The sequence below is a fragment of the Amblyraja radiata genome, chromosome 1 (assembly GCF_010909765.2).
Source record: "Amblyraja radiata isolate CabotCenter1 chromosome 1, sAmbRad1.1.pri, whole genome shotgun sequence".
Lineage (NCBI taxonomy): Eukaryota > Metazoa > Chordata > Chondrichthyes > Rajiformes > Rajidae > Amblyraja > Amblyraja radiata.
This window is the reverse complement of record NC_045956.1, coordinates 13,772,156-13,788,510: the sequence shown is the minus strand read 5'-3', so window position 1 is coordinate 13,788,510 and position 16,355 is coordinate 13,772,156. Positions and strand designations below refer to the sequence as shown.

The window sequence follows — 16,355 nt, the reverse complement described above, 5'->3', positions numbered from 1 at the left end:
CAAAATTGGCCAAATTAGAATCTACATGCTGTTAAAATGTAAGTATTTGTATGGTATATTATGGAATCACTTCAACTCATCCTACATCCCATTGTCATTCTGGTTGTTTGGTTGATTGGCTACTTGAATTGAGAGCAGAGCTCTTCATTAACATGTGATGAGCGTTTGCCAGCACTGGGCCTATATTCGCTGGAGTTTAGAAGAATGAGGTGGGACCTCATTGAAACGTACAGAATAGTGAAAGGCTTGGATAGAGTGGATGTGGAAAGGATGTTTCCACTAGTGGGAGAGTCTTGGACTAGAGGTCATCGCCTCAGAATTAGGGGATGTTATTTTAGGAAGGAATTGAGGAAGAATTTGTTTAGTCAGAGAGTGGTGAATCTGTGGAATCTTTTGCCACAGAAGGCTGTGGAGGCACAGTCAGTGGATATATTTAGGCAGAGATAGATAGATTCTTGATTAGTATGGGTATCAGAGGTTACGGGGAGAAGGCAAGAGAATTGGGTTAGGAGGGAGAGGTAGATTAGCCATGATTAAATGATGGAGTAGACTTGATGGGCCGAATGGCCTAATTCCATTCCTATCACTAATGATCATGATCTTATGAGAGAATCTAAGGCTTTTTTAATGGGTATGATAATAGATAATAGGGAAAAAAAAGTTGGGTGAATGGATTGAAGGGATTCTGTCGAGAGCCTGTTTAGACTTGATAGTCTGAATTGCCTCCTTCTATCTCATAAGGAAACATGGAAAACGTTTTGCGATTCTCAGAGGGATATATATAATAGGAGTTTTCTGGTTCTGCAAATTTGAGGAATATGGTTTTAAAAACTCAAGATCCAAATGTAATATCAGATCAAATCACTAAACAACAAAAACACTGAAAATGTGTAAGAATAAATAATACCCAGTGCCAGTTTGTTATTTAATTTCCCCTCCATTGAGGAGATTGTGATTAATAGTAAATGTATTCGTTTTCTCCGAGTTGTTATTGCATACAATAATGTAAATGAATTTGAAGTACCTTTCTCCTCATAGGCTGTGCCTATATTGGCATTTGCTTCTGCCATTTTCTGTCCCCCACATGGCACGATCATTTTACTGGTGGAGAGGCATGATTCAAAGAAGTGATCTGAAAGTAGTTTGTCAGCAACCTTTTTAAAGTAACATGCCAGTGAAAGTTGATTATTATAGACTTCCTCAAACGAACCTTCAAAAAAAGAGTAATATTTTAGAAACGATCATGGGCAATAAGTCACCAATACACACTTATTCATCCAACATATGTTACAATGCCAGAGACAGCATATAGAAATTACCTATATTCCCACTAATAAAATTCAACAGGTTTCACAGTTTCACAAAGACATTGTAATAATAAAGTGAAGGAAAATTAACATTAGTATGGCATCACTAAATTTAATTTATGAAACACAAATTCAGCTATCTACAAATAATTTGTGTATGCAACTTATATGTTTCTTTTATAATCCTGTGTAAATGTAAAGCTTTTAACACATCTAATGTCAATAAAACACTGCTATAAGCAGCTTTAAGCATACAGTAGCTATTCATTGTACCTGAGAAATGACTAAAAATATAATTACTGATGAATTATGCAGAATGCAAATCAGATAATAAAATGGAAAGGGAGAGACACTGTGAACTGTACTATTAGTTTTTCTGATACAATCACCATTAAACATTCTTTTTTATAAATCGGTGTAGTTCAATTAACTCACCACAGAACTACTGAATCTAGTAATTAGCAATCAAAGAATCTTGTTTATTAAAGGGCCTGTCCCACGAGCATGCAACTCCATGCGGCAAGCGCGACCTAACGTGGTCGCTTGAGCCGTACGGCCTCGCGGGGCCGGTCCCACTTCAATCGCCGGAGCCGTATGGAGTTGTGCGGAGTTGGTCCCGACATCGCGCGGGGCTCCGAAAAACTGACCGTGTTCAAAAATGCCACTCCGCAGCCGCCTCGACGCTGTACGCATGGCCTCGACGGGGATACGCAGCGTCTCAACGCCGTACGCAGTCTTGACGCCGTACGTCACGTGCGAACTTCCCGCGGACTTCGCTCGAACTTCACGTCACTCACTCGACCTCCGCGCGGCCCCCGCTTCTGGTTTGGTCGCGCTCACCGCATGTAGGCGCATGCTGGTGGGACCGGCCCTGTACGGGGATCACTCGACCTCCATGCGGCTCCCGCTTCCGGTTTGGTCGCGCTTGCCGCATGCAGGTCGTATGCTCGTGGGACAGGCCCTTAACATGATAATATCAATGACTGCCAATCGATTTATCTGACCCAGCAAGTAAACATCTGAAAGTATAGTTATGAATTATTTTGGGGGATATTTTACAACTACGTAAATTATTTAAAAGGTTTATGTACTTTTCTATCCCAATTATTTTTCAATCTTAATTTTATATTTCATTTGCTGTATTTATATTTCTGTAATTGTATTCACCGGCTGCTTCCCCCTCAACTATTTAATTCTTAATTAGTTATTCTACTTGGACAATGCATCGTTTGCTCTATTGTTCATCAACTTTCTTGATGTCCTGTTGTTCTTGTCATGTATCAGGTTACTCTTCCAGCAAGTTACAGGACAAGAACATTATTGAAGTGAGGGGTGTCAGAAAAAATAGCACAACATGAGATGTCCCAATTCAGTAAATTCTGTACTACAGTAAACCCTCGTTATTACAGACCTTTTTATAACAGATTTTAGTTATAGCGGACTGAGCATCCCCACAGTAATTAGACACCACTGTCTCTTTAAGAACACAGGGTGCTAGTTAAAGGGCTTTCTCACTGTGCGACCTGAAGCAAGACTTAACATCGTGGGAACCTTCTGCGATAGCAGTACGGCATTCATGGACCACCGAGGACCTCCGTGGCGCTAACGGCAGGTAGCCGTGTGACTTGGTAAGGTCGGGAGAAAATTCAAACATTTTTGAATTTCTCCAAGAGTGCCTTGAGCACTTTTTGGTGAGCGTTGCAACATTGTATGAACGCAGTGGCCCGTGCGATATCCGTAATAACTCTTGCGGGTACCGTGGGAATTCCTGCGAACGGTGAGTAACTGAGCAGTTTGATTGTCAGTGCTTGTTTTACCTCATTGTTAAATAAATATATTTTTTACTATCAGATTGATGTCTGCAATTCTTCATTAACACATCACTACAAGATGAATGTCTCTAATGTTATAATCCCTCTCATGCTGAAACACAAAATAGTTGAAGGGAGGTGAAATAATCACATTTTCATTCTTTTTCATTTTTGAGTGTTCAGGTACCTCACTTGCTGAGCTATTTTACTCCAGCAGTTTGTGTCTCTTTTTGTCTAAAGCAGTTTCTAAGACTGGAGGAACTCCGCGGGCCAGGCAGCATCTACGGAGGGAAATGGACATGCGACCCTTTCTTCAGGCTGCCTTATCTCTCTCCCCCACCCCCCCCTCCCCCCAACTCCCACCCTCACACACAAATGCTGGAGAAACTCAGCGGGTGCAGCAGCATCTATGGAACGAAGGAAATAGGCAACGTTTCGGCCCGAAACGTTGCCTATTTCCTTCGTTCCATAGATGCTGCTGCACCCGCTGAGTTTCTCCAGCATTATTGTGTACATTCGATTTTCCAGCATCTGCAGTTCCTTCTTAAACACAAATGCACCGAGTTCCTCCAGCACTTCGTGTTTTGCTCAGTATTCCAGAATCCGCTGTCTCCCGCGTCTCCAATAAAACAAAACTACTGTCAAAAGGGTGAAGAATAGGGGCAGAGATAGATACATTCCTGATTAGTGCGGCTGTCAGGAGGTTATGGGGAGAAGGCAAGAGAATGTGGTTGAGAGGGAGTGCCCATCTGTTGGACAGTTCGGTCTGTGAAACGCAACACGCCAGCCCCGACATCCAGCCCGGTGGTCAGTCCTTTAAAGATAGACACCAGTTGCTTGGAGCAACTCAGCGGGACAGGCAGCATCTCTGGAGAGAAGGAACGGGTGGCGTTTCGGGTCGAGAGCCTTCTTCAGACTGAAAGTTTCACCTCTCAGTAGATAATAAAATAAGACAATCATCACGGTCAATGTGAGACACAGTCTTTATTCCTATTTGACAAAATAAAAAGACGACTTCTTGCACATATTGAGAGAAGGTGCATCACACCAAACAACATTTGTCTAAAAAAAAACAGATTATTCTTCAGCTCATTAAAGAGCTCGGGTGAAAAAAACCAATATAGTGTGTGAAAAAAAGTAACATCATTTGTGCCACGTGATTAACAACACTACAGTCCACGATGTTCATTCAAGATTAACGGGAAAGATCGGGAGACGGACAAGTCACTCGCACAAATAACAGAAATGCCGAGTACCGTGGGAACTCTTTATCTACCCCCCGTTATATCGTGCGGAACTCGTGCTGGACCACGACCACTTCACTCGGGTGACATCTTGCTTCAGGTCGCACCGTGAGAACTGGCCATTACACTGCTGCGGCTATTGAAATTGACAAGTCATAGAAATTGACAAGCAATTTCGACACAATAGACAATAGACAATAGGTGTAGGAGTAGGCCATTTGGCCCTTCGAGCCAGCACCGCCATTCAATGTGATCATGGTTGATCATCCCCAATCAGTACCCCGTTCCTGCCTTCTCCCCATATCCCCTGACTCCGCTATTTTTAAGAGCCCTATCTAGCTCTCTCTTGAAAGCATCCAGAGAACCTGACACGACAGCAGATCAACATGTGCAATGATGAAGGATACAGCAGGTCAGGAGAGCATGGATAGGTGACATTCCGAGTCGAGACCCACTGCTGTATTGCGCTGGAGGCTGAGACCTGCAGTGGCACCATCCTTCACCGCACGGCCGGGCTGTTGACACCAAGCGACACCACCTCCCCGACACCATCCAGGCCAGACTTACTGACCTTAACCGCCAGGCCGGGCTGCCGATGCCGGTTGGCCTTGCCTCCCCGGCTGCTTCCAGGCCATGTTACCTACCTTTATCACCAGACCGGGCTGTCTATGCCATCCATTGCCTGCACCGCACTCCCAGCTACATCTAGGCCAGACCTACCAATCTTCTCCACCGAACGGGGCTGCCGACGCCTTCTCGCACCTCCTTCTCAGCCGCCTCCGGGCCACACCTTTACCACCAGGCAGAGCTGCCGACGCCACTGACGACCCTCACAGCCGGCCCGCACTGCCTCCCTGGCTGCTTCCAGGCCAGTCCTACTGCCACCACCGCTGGGAACACAACCTCCTCAGCCACTTCCAGGCCACACCCAATAACAAGCAATGGCTTCAATCGATACTTGAGCAATGACGAAGGACACAAAGTGCTGAAGTAGCTCAGCAGGTCAGCAGAATTTCCACCTCTCCCCAGACTTCCAGCGGCCGGGGGCATCAACTTACCTGGATTTCAGGCCCGATTTCACACCGAGAGTTTGAAGAAGGCTCGACCTTTCTCCAGAGATGCTGTACGACCTGCTGAGTTACTCACCCCCCCCCCCCCCCAATGACCATTACAGCGGTTTACTGTAGTGTGTTTTTGTATTAATGACTTTTTCTCTAAAAAGAATGAACAAACAAATATATACAAGGGTCATTGATTTGAAATGTGACTTTGTTCTCTTTTCATGGATGTTGCCTGGTCCATGCATTTCTTCCAGTATTCTCTGTGTTCATGAATATATTTGCATGATCAGTCAATTTCCCTCATCCCCCTCCAACATACATGCAGAGTCATCTTATATATTTCATGTTACCTGTAAATTAGTACAACATTTATTCAGCTTTGATATCTTCTTGCTTAAGGAGATGCCTACATACATGATCAGACAGCCACTGCTACATATCCAATGCTATGCATATATAAACTAAAAGCTGAATAACTCATCTAAGTGAAATAAAATTGCTCTCCAATATGCTTTCAGAGATAAGACCCCTTTCTATTTTTATGTTATTAATGATACAAAATGGAAATTCCATAAAAGTAAAGGTAAAATGTTCAACTCACCAAAATATCATATTATGTTTTCATACTTTCAGGAAAAGCTTGCTGGAACGAAGCTTTTATGCTCACATTTTCAAAAATATTAATTGTTCCTGAAACTATTTTCATCCCCCTTCAGCCTAGCACTTCCTGCATCAATTCCTGCTGAACCAGATAAGCTCCTAAGTGACTGCTAGGATATCACACGTGGCAAATAAGTCAATCTGAGTGTTCCCTAACCAGAAACCTTGGTTGAAAAGTGAGATCCACTTCCTCTTGAATTCCAGGTTTGAGGCATTCAAGTCAGATGTGTCCGACCTGTACAGGAAATTTAAGTACACTATTGCAAACCAAGGATGGCAAGAGACTACCTGACAAAGCTGGAGTTCCAGACTAACCACACAGACCATTTTCTATGCCTCCCTCCTCCAATATGAAGTTCCCACATGCTTTATACGAAGACCACTATCATCCCTGTGCCAAAGGGAAACAAGGTAATATACCTTAATGACTACTGCCCAGTGGCTCTGACTCCCATCACCATGAAGGCATAAGGAACTACAGATAAGAGAATCTTGAGTAAAACACAAAGTGCTGAGGAACTCAATGGGTCAGGCAGCATCTGTGCAGGGAATGGATAGACGATATTTTGGATCAGGACCCTTCTTCAGGTTCAGATTCATAGGTTCACGTCATGAAGTGGTTCGAGGTGCTGGGCATGGTGCACATTAACTCCAACCTGCCAGAAAGTCAGAATCCACTGCAATTCGCCCGCCACCGCAACAGGTCCATGGCAGATGGCATCTCCCTACACTTATCCCTGGAACATCTGGATATCAAGGGCTGCTCTAACTTTATTTACATATTTAAAGATGACACCACTGTATAGGGTCAGCTCCATCCAAGATCGCAAGAAATTTGCAAAGCCATTATTGTAGATTCACAAGAGCATCACATAAACCAACCTCCCTTCCATTGCCTCCATTTATACCTCATGCTGCCTTGGCAAGGCCAGCAGCATAATCAAGGACAAGTCGCACCCTAGCCACTCCCTCTTCTCCCCTCGCAAAATATGGAAGCGTGAAAATGCACACGTCCAGATTCAGGGAGGTTCTTTCCAGCTGTCATCAGGCAACTGAACCATCCTACTACAACTACAGTGCAGTCCTGAACTACTATTTACCTCATTGGTGGCTCTCAGGCTATCTTTGATCAGACTTCACTGGCTTTAACTTGCACTAAACGTTATTCCCTTATCCTGTATCTGTACACTGTGAATGGCTCAATTGTAATCATGTATTGTCTTTCCGCTGACTGGTTAGTACACAACAAAAGCTTTTCACTGTACCTCGGTACGCATGACAATAAACTAAACTGAACTGAACTGGCATAACTCTTCTTCCTCAGAAAACAAAGGAAATTTGTTATGTCTCAAAAGACTCTTAACAATTTCAACAGATGCACCATAGAAAGCATCCTAGTGAGATGCATAATAACTCATATTGGCAATAGCTCTGCCCAAGACTACATGAAATTGCAGAGAGTTGTGAATGCAGCCAAGCCCATCATGCAAATCAGTCTCCCCTCCCATTGACTCCATCTATACTTCTTACTGCCTTGGGAAAGCAAACAAAATAATCAAAACCCACTCACTCCTTGGTCATTCTTTTTTCCCCTCTCCCGTCGAACAAAAGATACAAAACCTTGAAAGCACACAGGATCAGATTCAAGAATATCTTCTTTCCTGTTGTTCTCAGACTCTTGAAGATTTCTCTCATATGGAAACAATTAATTCCTACCCTCCCAATGAAGCTCATTGCACTTATTTTATCTGCACTTACTCTGTGGCTGTAACACTATATTCTGCATTTTGTATCTGTAGTGGCCATTTGGCCTGTTTTGCATGTCATTGTGGATGGCATGTGCCTTTAAATTTTAGACTGCCCGTTATAATGTGGGTGGGATTTATAACGTGTCTTTGGGCGTGTTTGCAGCTTAACTGCTTGCGCAGAAGTTTAGTTTTTAGATTTGTTATGGAGAGACGATGGAGAAGGTTAATCCTTCGACCATGTCATTGCATGTTATTGTTACGGAGACACGAGGAGCTTTCTAATATCTAAAGTAATGAGCTGGAGTTCGAAGAAGATTGCCGTAACAAGTCGGAAAAACCTTGGATGTATCTTACTGTTTTCTATCTACAATAAAGAAAATATTCATTAAAAGACTGTGTGCTGAAGCTTTATGAATGGAGAAGCTCTGAAGGTCTCTGAGGCAGCTTGCATGCGTACCGAAGATATTCCCCTTATCCATTCTCATCCAATTAGCGGCTAGGGTGCTAATTACCTGAAAGATATAGTCCAAAATCTGCCGCTACAGCATCTTTTTCCCCTTTTGCACTACACTGATATGATTGGCATGATTTGGCTGGATAGCACACAACAACGTTTGTCACTGTTTCTCGGTAGACATGACAATAATAAACCAATACCAATATGACCTCACTTACCTGCTCTTTCGGCTGCCTCAGCCCTAGTAAGGAAATACTGAAGATGATCCAGTTTATTTAGCTGTTTGTTCAATGGTTCTTCCATCCATATGTCTGACCCAGGGCCTGCATTCTCCCTTACAGCATTCCAATATAGGATCAGAGTGGTGAACTCTGAAAAAGACTTGTGATAACCTTGCTGCAGCATGTCGATGCAAATGTTGTGTCTGTATGAATTCCTGTAACTGGAACAGGCAGAGTGGAAACAAAGTTTAGCATGAGGAATCAAATAGATTTTTTTCTGAATAATATTGTAGTTTAAGGTATAAATCAGTGATTTCATTATCATACATTGCAGAAATGTGTCATTAATTTTAGGTTGGGATAGTAATTGGCTGGGCTACTATTGAAGAATTGCTCCAAAGCAGGTGACCAGTAGAAGGAGTGGTGAAAAACAAAATATTGAGAGAATACACTATTGGGAAAAAAAGGGGAATTATTTTGATGGGATTGGCTCCAAATGTGAGATTTCTCTTTTATTCCAATGACCAGCTGGAATACAATGACTTTAAATTGCAATGCCCGTTGCATTTCACATAGCCTTCTATTAAGCACCCATCCAGGAACCAGCTCCCCACTTGGTACATTTTTTCAAAATTACACTTTGCACAATACAAAGCCAGAAGGTTGTGTAATTCCCTATAAATGGCCTTGGTTATGCAAAATAAATATTCTCCAACAGTATAACCATTCAGTATTTAGCGATGTTACAAAACTTACCTTCAGCAGCACTGCAGTTCTGCCACTGGCCGTGTGCGCGACTTTGGCGCCTTGGGGGGGAGGGGGGCGGGATTAAAATGCAGTACTGCTTGTCGGAGGCGGTTTCCTCGGGCTGCTAGCTGCTGAAGAAAAATCGATTGGACTTCCTTTCCCGTTTTTTTAAAATCGCTAGACAATTTAATAATTGGATTAAAATAAAAGGCGACTTCTAATGCCCTCAACGCCTACAACGTGACGAATCGCAAGAACGGGACAAAACAAAGGGCAAGTCGTTTATTTTACATATAATCTTGCTTCTTGGGATGGCTTTAATCTAATTTTACATTGTGAAAATGTTATTTGGGCTCCATACGAACCGGCAGTGTCTTTCCTGCTGATATGGGGTTCAAATTCACAGATGCCGATATGGGGTTCAAACATATGCAATGTTCCAATCGATCGCCTTCCAGAAACACCCACTCGCAAGATGATTAAAATGCTCTTTTACTTTGGACAATCATGTCATAAGAGCATCTAAATCGTCTATATTTTGTGTTATTGTCTATCCATAGTCAATATTTTTATACTAAATATACACAACAGTTTTAGCCACATGCATTGTGCAAAAAATAATAATTATATCGAGTGGATGTTTCTAGATTAATTTATGGGAATTAAACATTAAATTCCTTCCATCTGGCATATAAATTCATGACAGTGAGATTTAAAAATCACGTTATATTGTGATTTCTTGTGTGAATTGGATTAGTTTGTTCATTGGATACTTAGGCTATTTAAAAAAAAATATCCTTTTCTTAAGAAATGGAATCTACAGGACATTGTTAATGGGAAAGTAGTGGGCAGAAAGGCATGTCATGCGTGGTACTATTTCCGTCACAACGGTCAATTTTGTAATTAGCTACAATTAGGTCATTAACTAATTATATGCTTTAATTTCAGGTCATCCAAGTGAGATGTTTTATATTTGTTTGAGAATGCTTCAATCTATAATTGAAATTTCATTCAGTTCTCTTAATTTTTAAGAAAGTTATGGGCTTTTGACTGTCCTCGATCACAGCTTTTGTGTTAAGTCAATGGAAAAGCAATAGGGACGCCGTACGTCACGCGCGAACTTCCCGCGGACTTTGCTCGAACTTCATGTCACTCACTCGACCTCCGCGCGGCCCTCGCTTCTGGTTTGGTTGCGCTTGCCGCATAGAGTCGCATGCTCGTGGGACAGGCCCTTTAGGGTGAATGCACAGTGATTTCACCAAGAGTAGGGGAATCAAAAACTAGGGTACATATGTTTAAGGTGAGAGGAAAAAAATTTAATAGGAACCTGAGGGGGAACGTTTTCATACAGAGGATGGTGGGTAAATAGGTATTGAGGAAGTAGTTGAGGCAGGTACTATTACAACATTTAAAATACATTTGGATAGGTACATGGATAAGAAAGATTTAGAGAAACATTGACCAAACGCAGGCAGGTGGGACTAGCGTAAATCGGGTATCTTGGTCAGTATGGAGAAGTTGGGCTGAAAGGCATGTTTCCATGCTGTAGGACTATATAACATCATTCTAGTCAGTTCATTGTGGTGATGTAATGTCCTAACTAATAACTAAGGCAATGACAGAAGCAGGTAGTTCTTGGTTAATGGGAGATCAGCAGAGATCTGTTTAAATAAAGAAAATATAATCTTGAATGGAGGAAACCTACAGTGCATTGAGAAAGTATTCAGACCCCTTCACTTTTTCCACATTTTGTAACGTTACAAACTTATTCAAAAATGGATTCAATTCATTTTTTAATCACCAATCTATGACAATACATGACAAAAAAGCGAAAACAGGTGTTTAGAAATTTTTGCAGTACTTGATCAGAAGGTTCAAAAATGAATCTGAAGAACAGGAGACTATGAAGATACATACAAAATGCTGGTGTAACTCAGCGGGTCAGGCAGCATCTCTGGAAAAAAAGGAATATGTGAAGTTTCGGGTCGAGACCCTTCTTCTGAGAATCACAATCTTATTGGACACTAGGGCACTCTTGTGGTGCCAGCTGCTTCTCTTTTCTTATGTTCTTGTATTCCTTCCTCATACATCATGAGAAATATCACCTACCAATCTACTCCCCAATAACCAATAACAAAAAAGAGAAAAAGATGCAACAATGCAATATAGTATTTTTTTGTCAAAATGACCTGTGCAGTAATCTTATATTACTAAAAGTCTGATCTTGACCACTTCCTATTGTTCAGTATATTGATTTTGGAAAAAATGCTGCCACTTACGGCTGTGATTTTTGGCCATCTTACTCAGAGTCCCCCTCCGCTGCGCGAGACAAGAGGACTTTTCCCATTGATAAAAAATAAAAGATTTATTAGTGTTTAAAAAATGTCGAGATTTTTTCTCCTGAATGCCACGCCCCTTCCGGAGGGACTGTAAAACCCGGAAGTGTGAAGGTGCCTCAGTTCTCTGCAAGATGGGGGAGCGAGAGGTGGCAATTCGCAGTCTGAGCTGTGAATAACACTGAACACATTTCTACTAAACTGTGAGTGGTTTTACTGACCTGTCCGTGCCCTTAATGTGGTTTGAAATGTAGTTTGAAAATGCAAAAGTGTGTTTTGGTTTGAAAGTGCTAAAGCTGTGTTACCTTTGGTTTTTAAAGTGCTAAAGCAAGCTGTGTTGCCTTTGGTTTTGAAAGTGCTAAAGCGAGCTACCTTGCCTTTGGTTTTGAACGTGCGAAGGCGAGCACTTGCCTTTGGGTTTGAAAGTGCTAAAGTGAGCTGCCTTTTCTTTGGTTTTGAAAGTGCTAAAGCGAGCTGCATTGCCTTTGGTTTTGAAAGTGCTAAAGCTAGCTGCCTTGCCTTTGGTTTTGAAAGTGCTAACACTAGTAAAAACACTACCCGTATGGCTGTGATTTTTTTGGCCATCTTACTCAGAGTCCCCCTCCGCTCATCAGGTGCTGAGGATTTTACCCATCGATGAAAAGTAAAAGAGTTATTAGTGTTTAAAAAATGTTGCGATTCTCTCTCTTGTCAATCATGCCATGAATGCGCCTGGTGGGAGGGGGGGAGGGATTATAAAACCCGGAAGTGTGGGCATGGCTCAGTCTCTGCAAGATGGGGGAGGGAGAGGTCACGACTCGCTGTCTTTAGTGCCCTTGCACCCTGCTTGAAATGGTATGAAACTGCACTTGAATTTTGTGCCTTTGCACCCTGCTTGAAATGGAATTTTAAGGAATAGCCCTGTGAGTCAACAGCGAGCCCACCAGCCGTGAGTGAGTGAGCTGCCAGCACAACAGGCTTGAGTGACTGAGTGCCAGCCTAAGAATCCATTCGGCCCACAATGTCCATACTAGCCCCCTGGCAACCAGTCCCTTCAGCGCACAACACCCATACTAGCACTCCAGAAAGCCCCCTCCCCCCCCCACTGGCCACCAATATTGGAATTGGTGGAGAGGTGGAATATTGCGTTAGGGTACCAGCCCTCCCATGTGATGCTGGGACACAACCGGTTCCACTTAGTCTAGTACATTATAAAGTTGTCCTTTTCTTTTTTTTAATTTATTTTTTTTTTTTTTTATTAGAAGTACGGTAAATTACAATAACACACAACACATATATCTTAATACATTTTTTGTACCGCTTCATTTTTTTTTTTTTTAAAGCTTTAAGAAAAAGATAGAAGTAAGGAAAGTAAAGAAGGTGCGCAAGAGTTGTGAAGTGCAGGAGAGTGTTGGGAAAAGAAAGCCCCTTAGAAAAGAAGTTAGAGAAGGAAGTAAAGTAAGAAAGTAGACCCTAGAAAAGAAAGAAAAAGAAAGTAAGGACAATCGCTCTATTATAACATTAAACTCCGCAGAAAGACTACCAACCAAGTCTGTTTTTGTTGTTTTATCTCCCAATGCCAGGTCCTGATACCATTTATTTATTTATTTATTTTTAAAATTACTATTGCACCTCATGCTTGTAATAGGTCCATAAACGTAGACCACGTCTTTTGGAATTGGTTTGCTTTATCTGCTAAGAGGAATCTCATCTCTTCCAGATGTAATGTTTCAAACATATTTGATATCCACATTTTTATTGTTGGTGTGGGCGCATTTTTCCAGAATTTAAGTATGAGCTTTTTTCCCATTATTAGCCCGTAATTGAGTAAATTCTTCTGATACACGTTTAATTCAGGGATACCTTCCGATATCCCAAAAATGATCCATTCTGGTTTTGGTACCAGTTTTATTTTAATTAATTTTGAAAAAATATCAAATATTCCATGCCAGAATTTTTGGATTTTTGTACAAAAAACAAAAGAGTGCGCTATGGTAGCTTCTTGACACAGACATTTATCACAGATTGGTGAAACATTAGGAAAGATTTTATTTAATTTAGTTTTTGAATAGTATAGTCTATGTAATGTTTTGAATTGGATAAGCGTATGTCGTACATTGATCGAGCATTTATGCACCTGTAGTAAATGTTTATCCCAGCTCTCTTTTGAAATGTTTATAGCTAATTCTTGTTCCCAGTCTCTTCTAATTCCATCTGTTGTGGGTATTTCTATGTTTAAAATGATATTATATAAGTACGATATTAAGTTAGCTGATTCCGCGTTTGTCTTCATTGCTTCATCCAGTAAGTCGGAAGGCATATTATGATAGTCTTTTGTGTATTTTTTCAAATAATCACAAATTTGAAGATATTTAAAATATTGGTTATTTTTCAAATTATATTTCAGTTGTAGTTGTTGAAATGATAGTAATTTTCCCACTTCATACAGATCTTCGAGCGTTTTGATTCCCATTCTTTCCCAATGTATAAATGATTTGTCTATGATTGATGGTTTAAACGATGGGTTATTGGCTATTGGTATTGAGAGAGATAGGTTTCTTAATTTTAGATTCTGTTTTATTTGTTTCCATGTTCTAATTGTGCTATGTATAATTGGGTTTTTATTATAATTTTTATTATTCAGATTTATTGGTGAGAGGATAATCGCTCCTATATTACTCGGGGAGCAATCCCCTTTTTCCATTACAATCCAGTCCGCCTGCTGGGCAGAATTGTCCAGCAGGTGAATCATATTTTTAATATTTACTGCCCAATTATAATACATAAAGTTAGGGAGCGCTAGACCCCCCCACTCTTTTCGTTTATTAAGGTGTGTTCTTTGTATTCTATGGGGTTTATAATCCTTTGTTGTCCTTTTCAACGAATCAAATGAAGATTGGCTCATTTCAGGCTTTCACTACATTTAATCTGGTACAACTTCCGAGTTTGAACACTACATTTTATTAACGATTCTAGGTGGAGGATGTGGTATTCGGAATAATAAATTAAGACGGCTATTAGACACAAAGCAAAAAGTCAGAATCAGTAGATCATTCTCAGGTCAGCATGATTAATAGAGAACTGCAGGGATTCATGCTTGGGACATGGATTTTCAGATTCTGCACTATATCGATAATTTGTCTGAGGGTATCAAACTTCTTACTTCCACGTTTGTTCACTATACTCAACGAAGTGGGAATGCGAGTACAAACGAGAATGTAGAAAGGCTTCAAGGATGCTGAGTGAACGTCTGTGCATAGGGTAGTTAAAATATCATGTGGAAAATGAAATATTTAATAAAAAATTTGAGCATACCTTAACTAGTCAGAGTTTGATAAATGTTCAAAGGGACTCAGGTCTGCTTCAATGCAAGTTTCTGAAGACCAATATGTTAATCAGTTAAGAGAGCAAATGGTATTTTAGCATTTATTACAAGATACAAAGGTATGAAGAAGGGTTTCGGCCCGAAACGTTGCCTATTTCCTTCGCTCCATAGATGCACCCGCTGAGTTTCTCCAGCTTTTTTGTGTACCTTCGAATTTTCAACATCTGCAGTTCCTTCTTAAATTACAAGATACAGGTCTACACCGATTTTCTGGCAAATGGTGGTCCAGCACTGGTGGTCCGACAGATCCGTTCCCATTGCCGACTTCCGTAACCAATCAGTGGGTTGAATTTGCCGCCTGCGGCCAGGGCTCTGGAACTCCAGCCCGGCCGGAGCTGGCAGATCTGTTCCCATAGCTGACTTTCAAGGCTGACTTTGCAGCCCGATATCACAGCTCCTCAGCTGCCTGGGCGGACCGTTCAGTACCGTTGGACTCCTCTCGGAGGCCGTGACCTCTAGCAAAATAGGTAATCCAGAAAGACTCTGGAACCAAAGGTGCCGGAAAATCGGTCGTGGACCTGTACTTTGATATAGGAGCAACCAAGTTATATTCCAATTATACTGGCTTTACTGAGGCCACACCTGAAGTTTTATGCACAGATATGACGTCCTTACTTAAAAATGCTTCAGACATGTATTTGGAGCTGACATGTTGAGCAAGATTTGTTTTTGAGCCTTCTCTCAATGCAGGGGCGGAAATCCCTGTCAAAACCTGGGGGAGGGGGTCACAATTTCTTGGTGGCCGCACGCGCATGCACACACACGCGAGGCTTCGGAGGCTTCTGTGGACGATCACATCGGGAATTACCCTGGTTAGTGGCCAACTCCGAACTCCAGCAATAGCAGCTTCGTCAGCCCCGAATCATGGGGCTTAAAACCGGCCATGGGATCTTTCATCCCCGGCAGGGGCTTCAACATCGGGAGCCTCGATTGCCTCGACGCAGCAATTTGACCGCGGGGCGATGGAAGATCCTGTGGCCGATTTTAAGCCGTATTGGGTCGGGCGATGAAAGGCCCTGCGAACGGGACGTTTCAAACACCGCTCTATGATCTTTGCTCCACCAGGATGTCTCCCTCCTCCAAACACCACGCTCTATCCTCAGTCCCATAACCCCACTTCAGCCTCTAACTGACACCTCCCACCTCCAATTTTCGTGCTGAATCATCATGTCCCGACCCCTCCACTGTCTGCTGACTGACATCTCTCTCGTCAAATTGACGCCCTCAATCATCAGTCCCACCCCCCACTGTCTCGCGGAAAGCAGAGATGTTTAATAGATTTTTTCACCAAATTTCAAAATTCAGATTACAAAACATTGGTGGGGGGGGGGGGGGGGGACGTGTGTGTGTGTGTCCCGGAATTTCCGCCCATGTCTCAATGTGTTCAACGTGCTGCAGC

General features: G+C 42.0%; 1 protein-coding gene across 1 annotated transcript in view; it reads right to left on the bottom strand.

The window, feature by feature from the left end:
* ttc29 (tetratricopeptide repeat domain 29) overlaps positions 1-16,355 on the bottom strand; it is a 283,106-nt gene that overhangs the window by 264,202 nt on the left and 2,549 nt on the right. Inside the window, exons 2-3 of the mRNA XM_033021387.1 lie at positions 8,507-8,730; positions 1,025-1,210 (exon numbers count right to left, since the gene is read on the bottom strand). Of these exons, the coding sequence (XP_032877278.1) occupies positions 1,025-1,210; positions 8,507-8,730 (410 nt within the window). The remainder of the gene's footprint in view (positions 1-1,024; positions 1,211-8,506; positions 8,731-16,355) is intronic.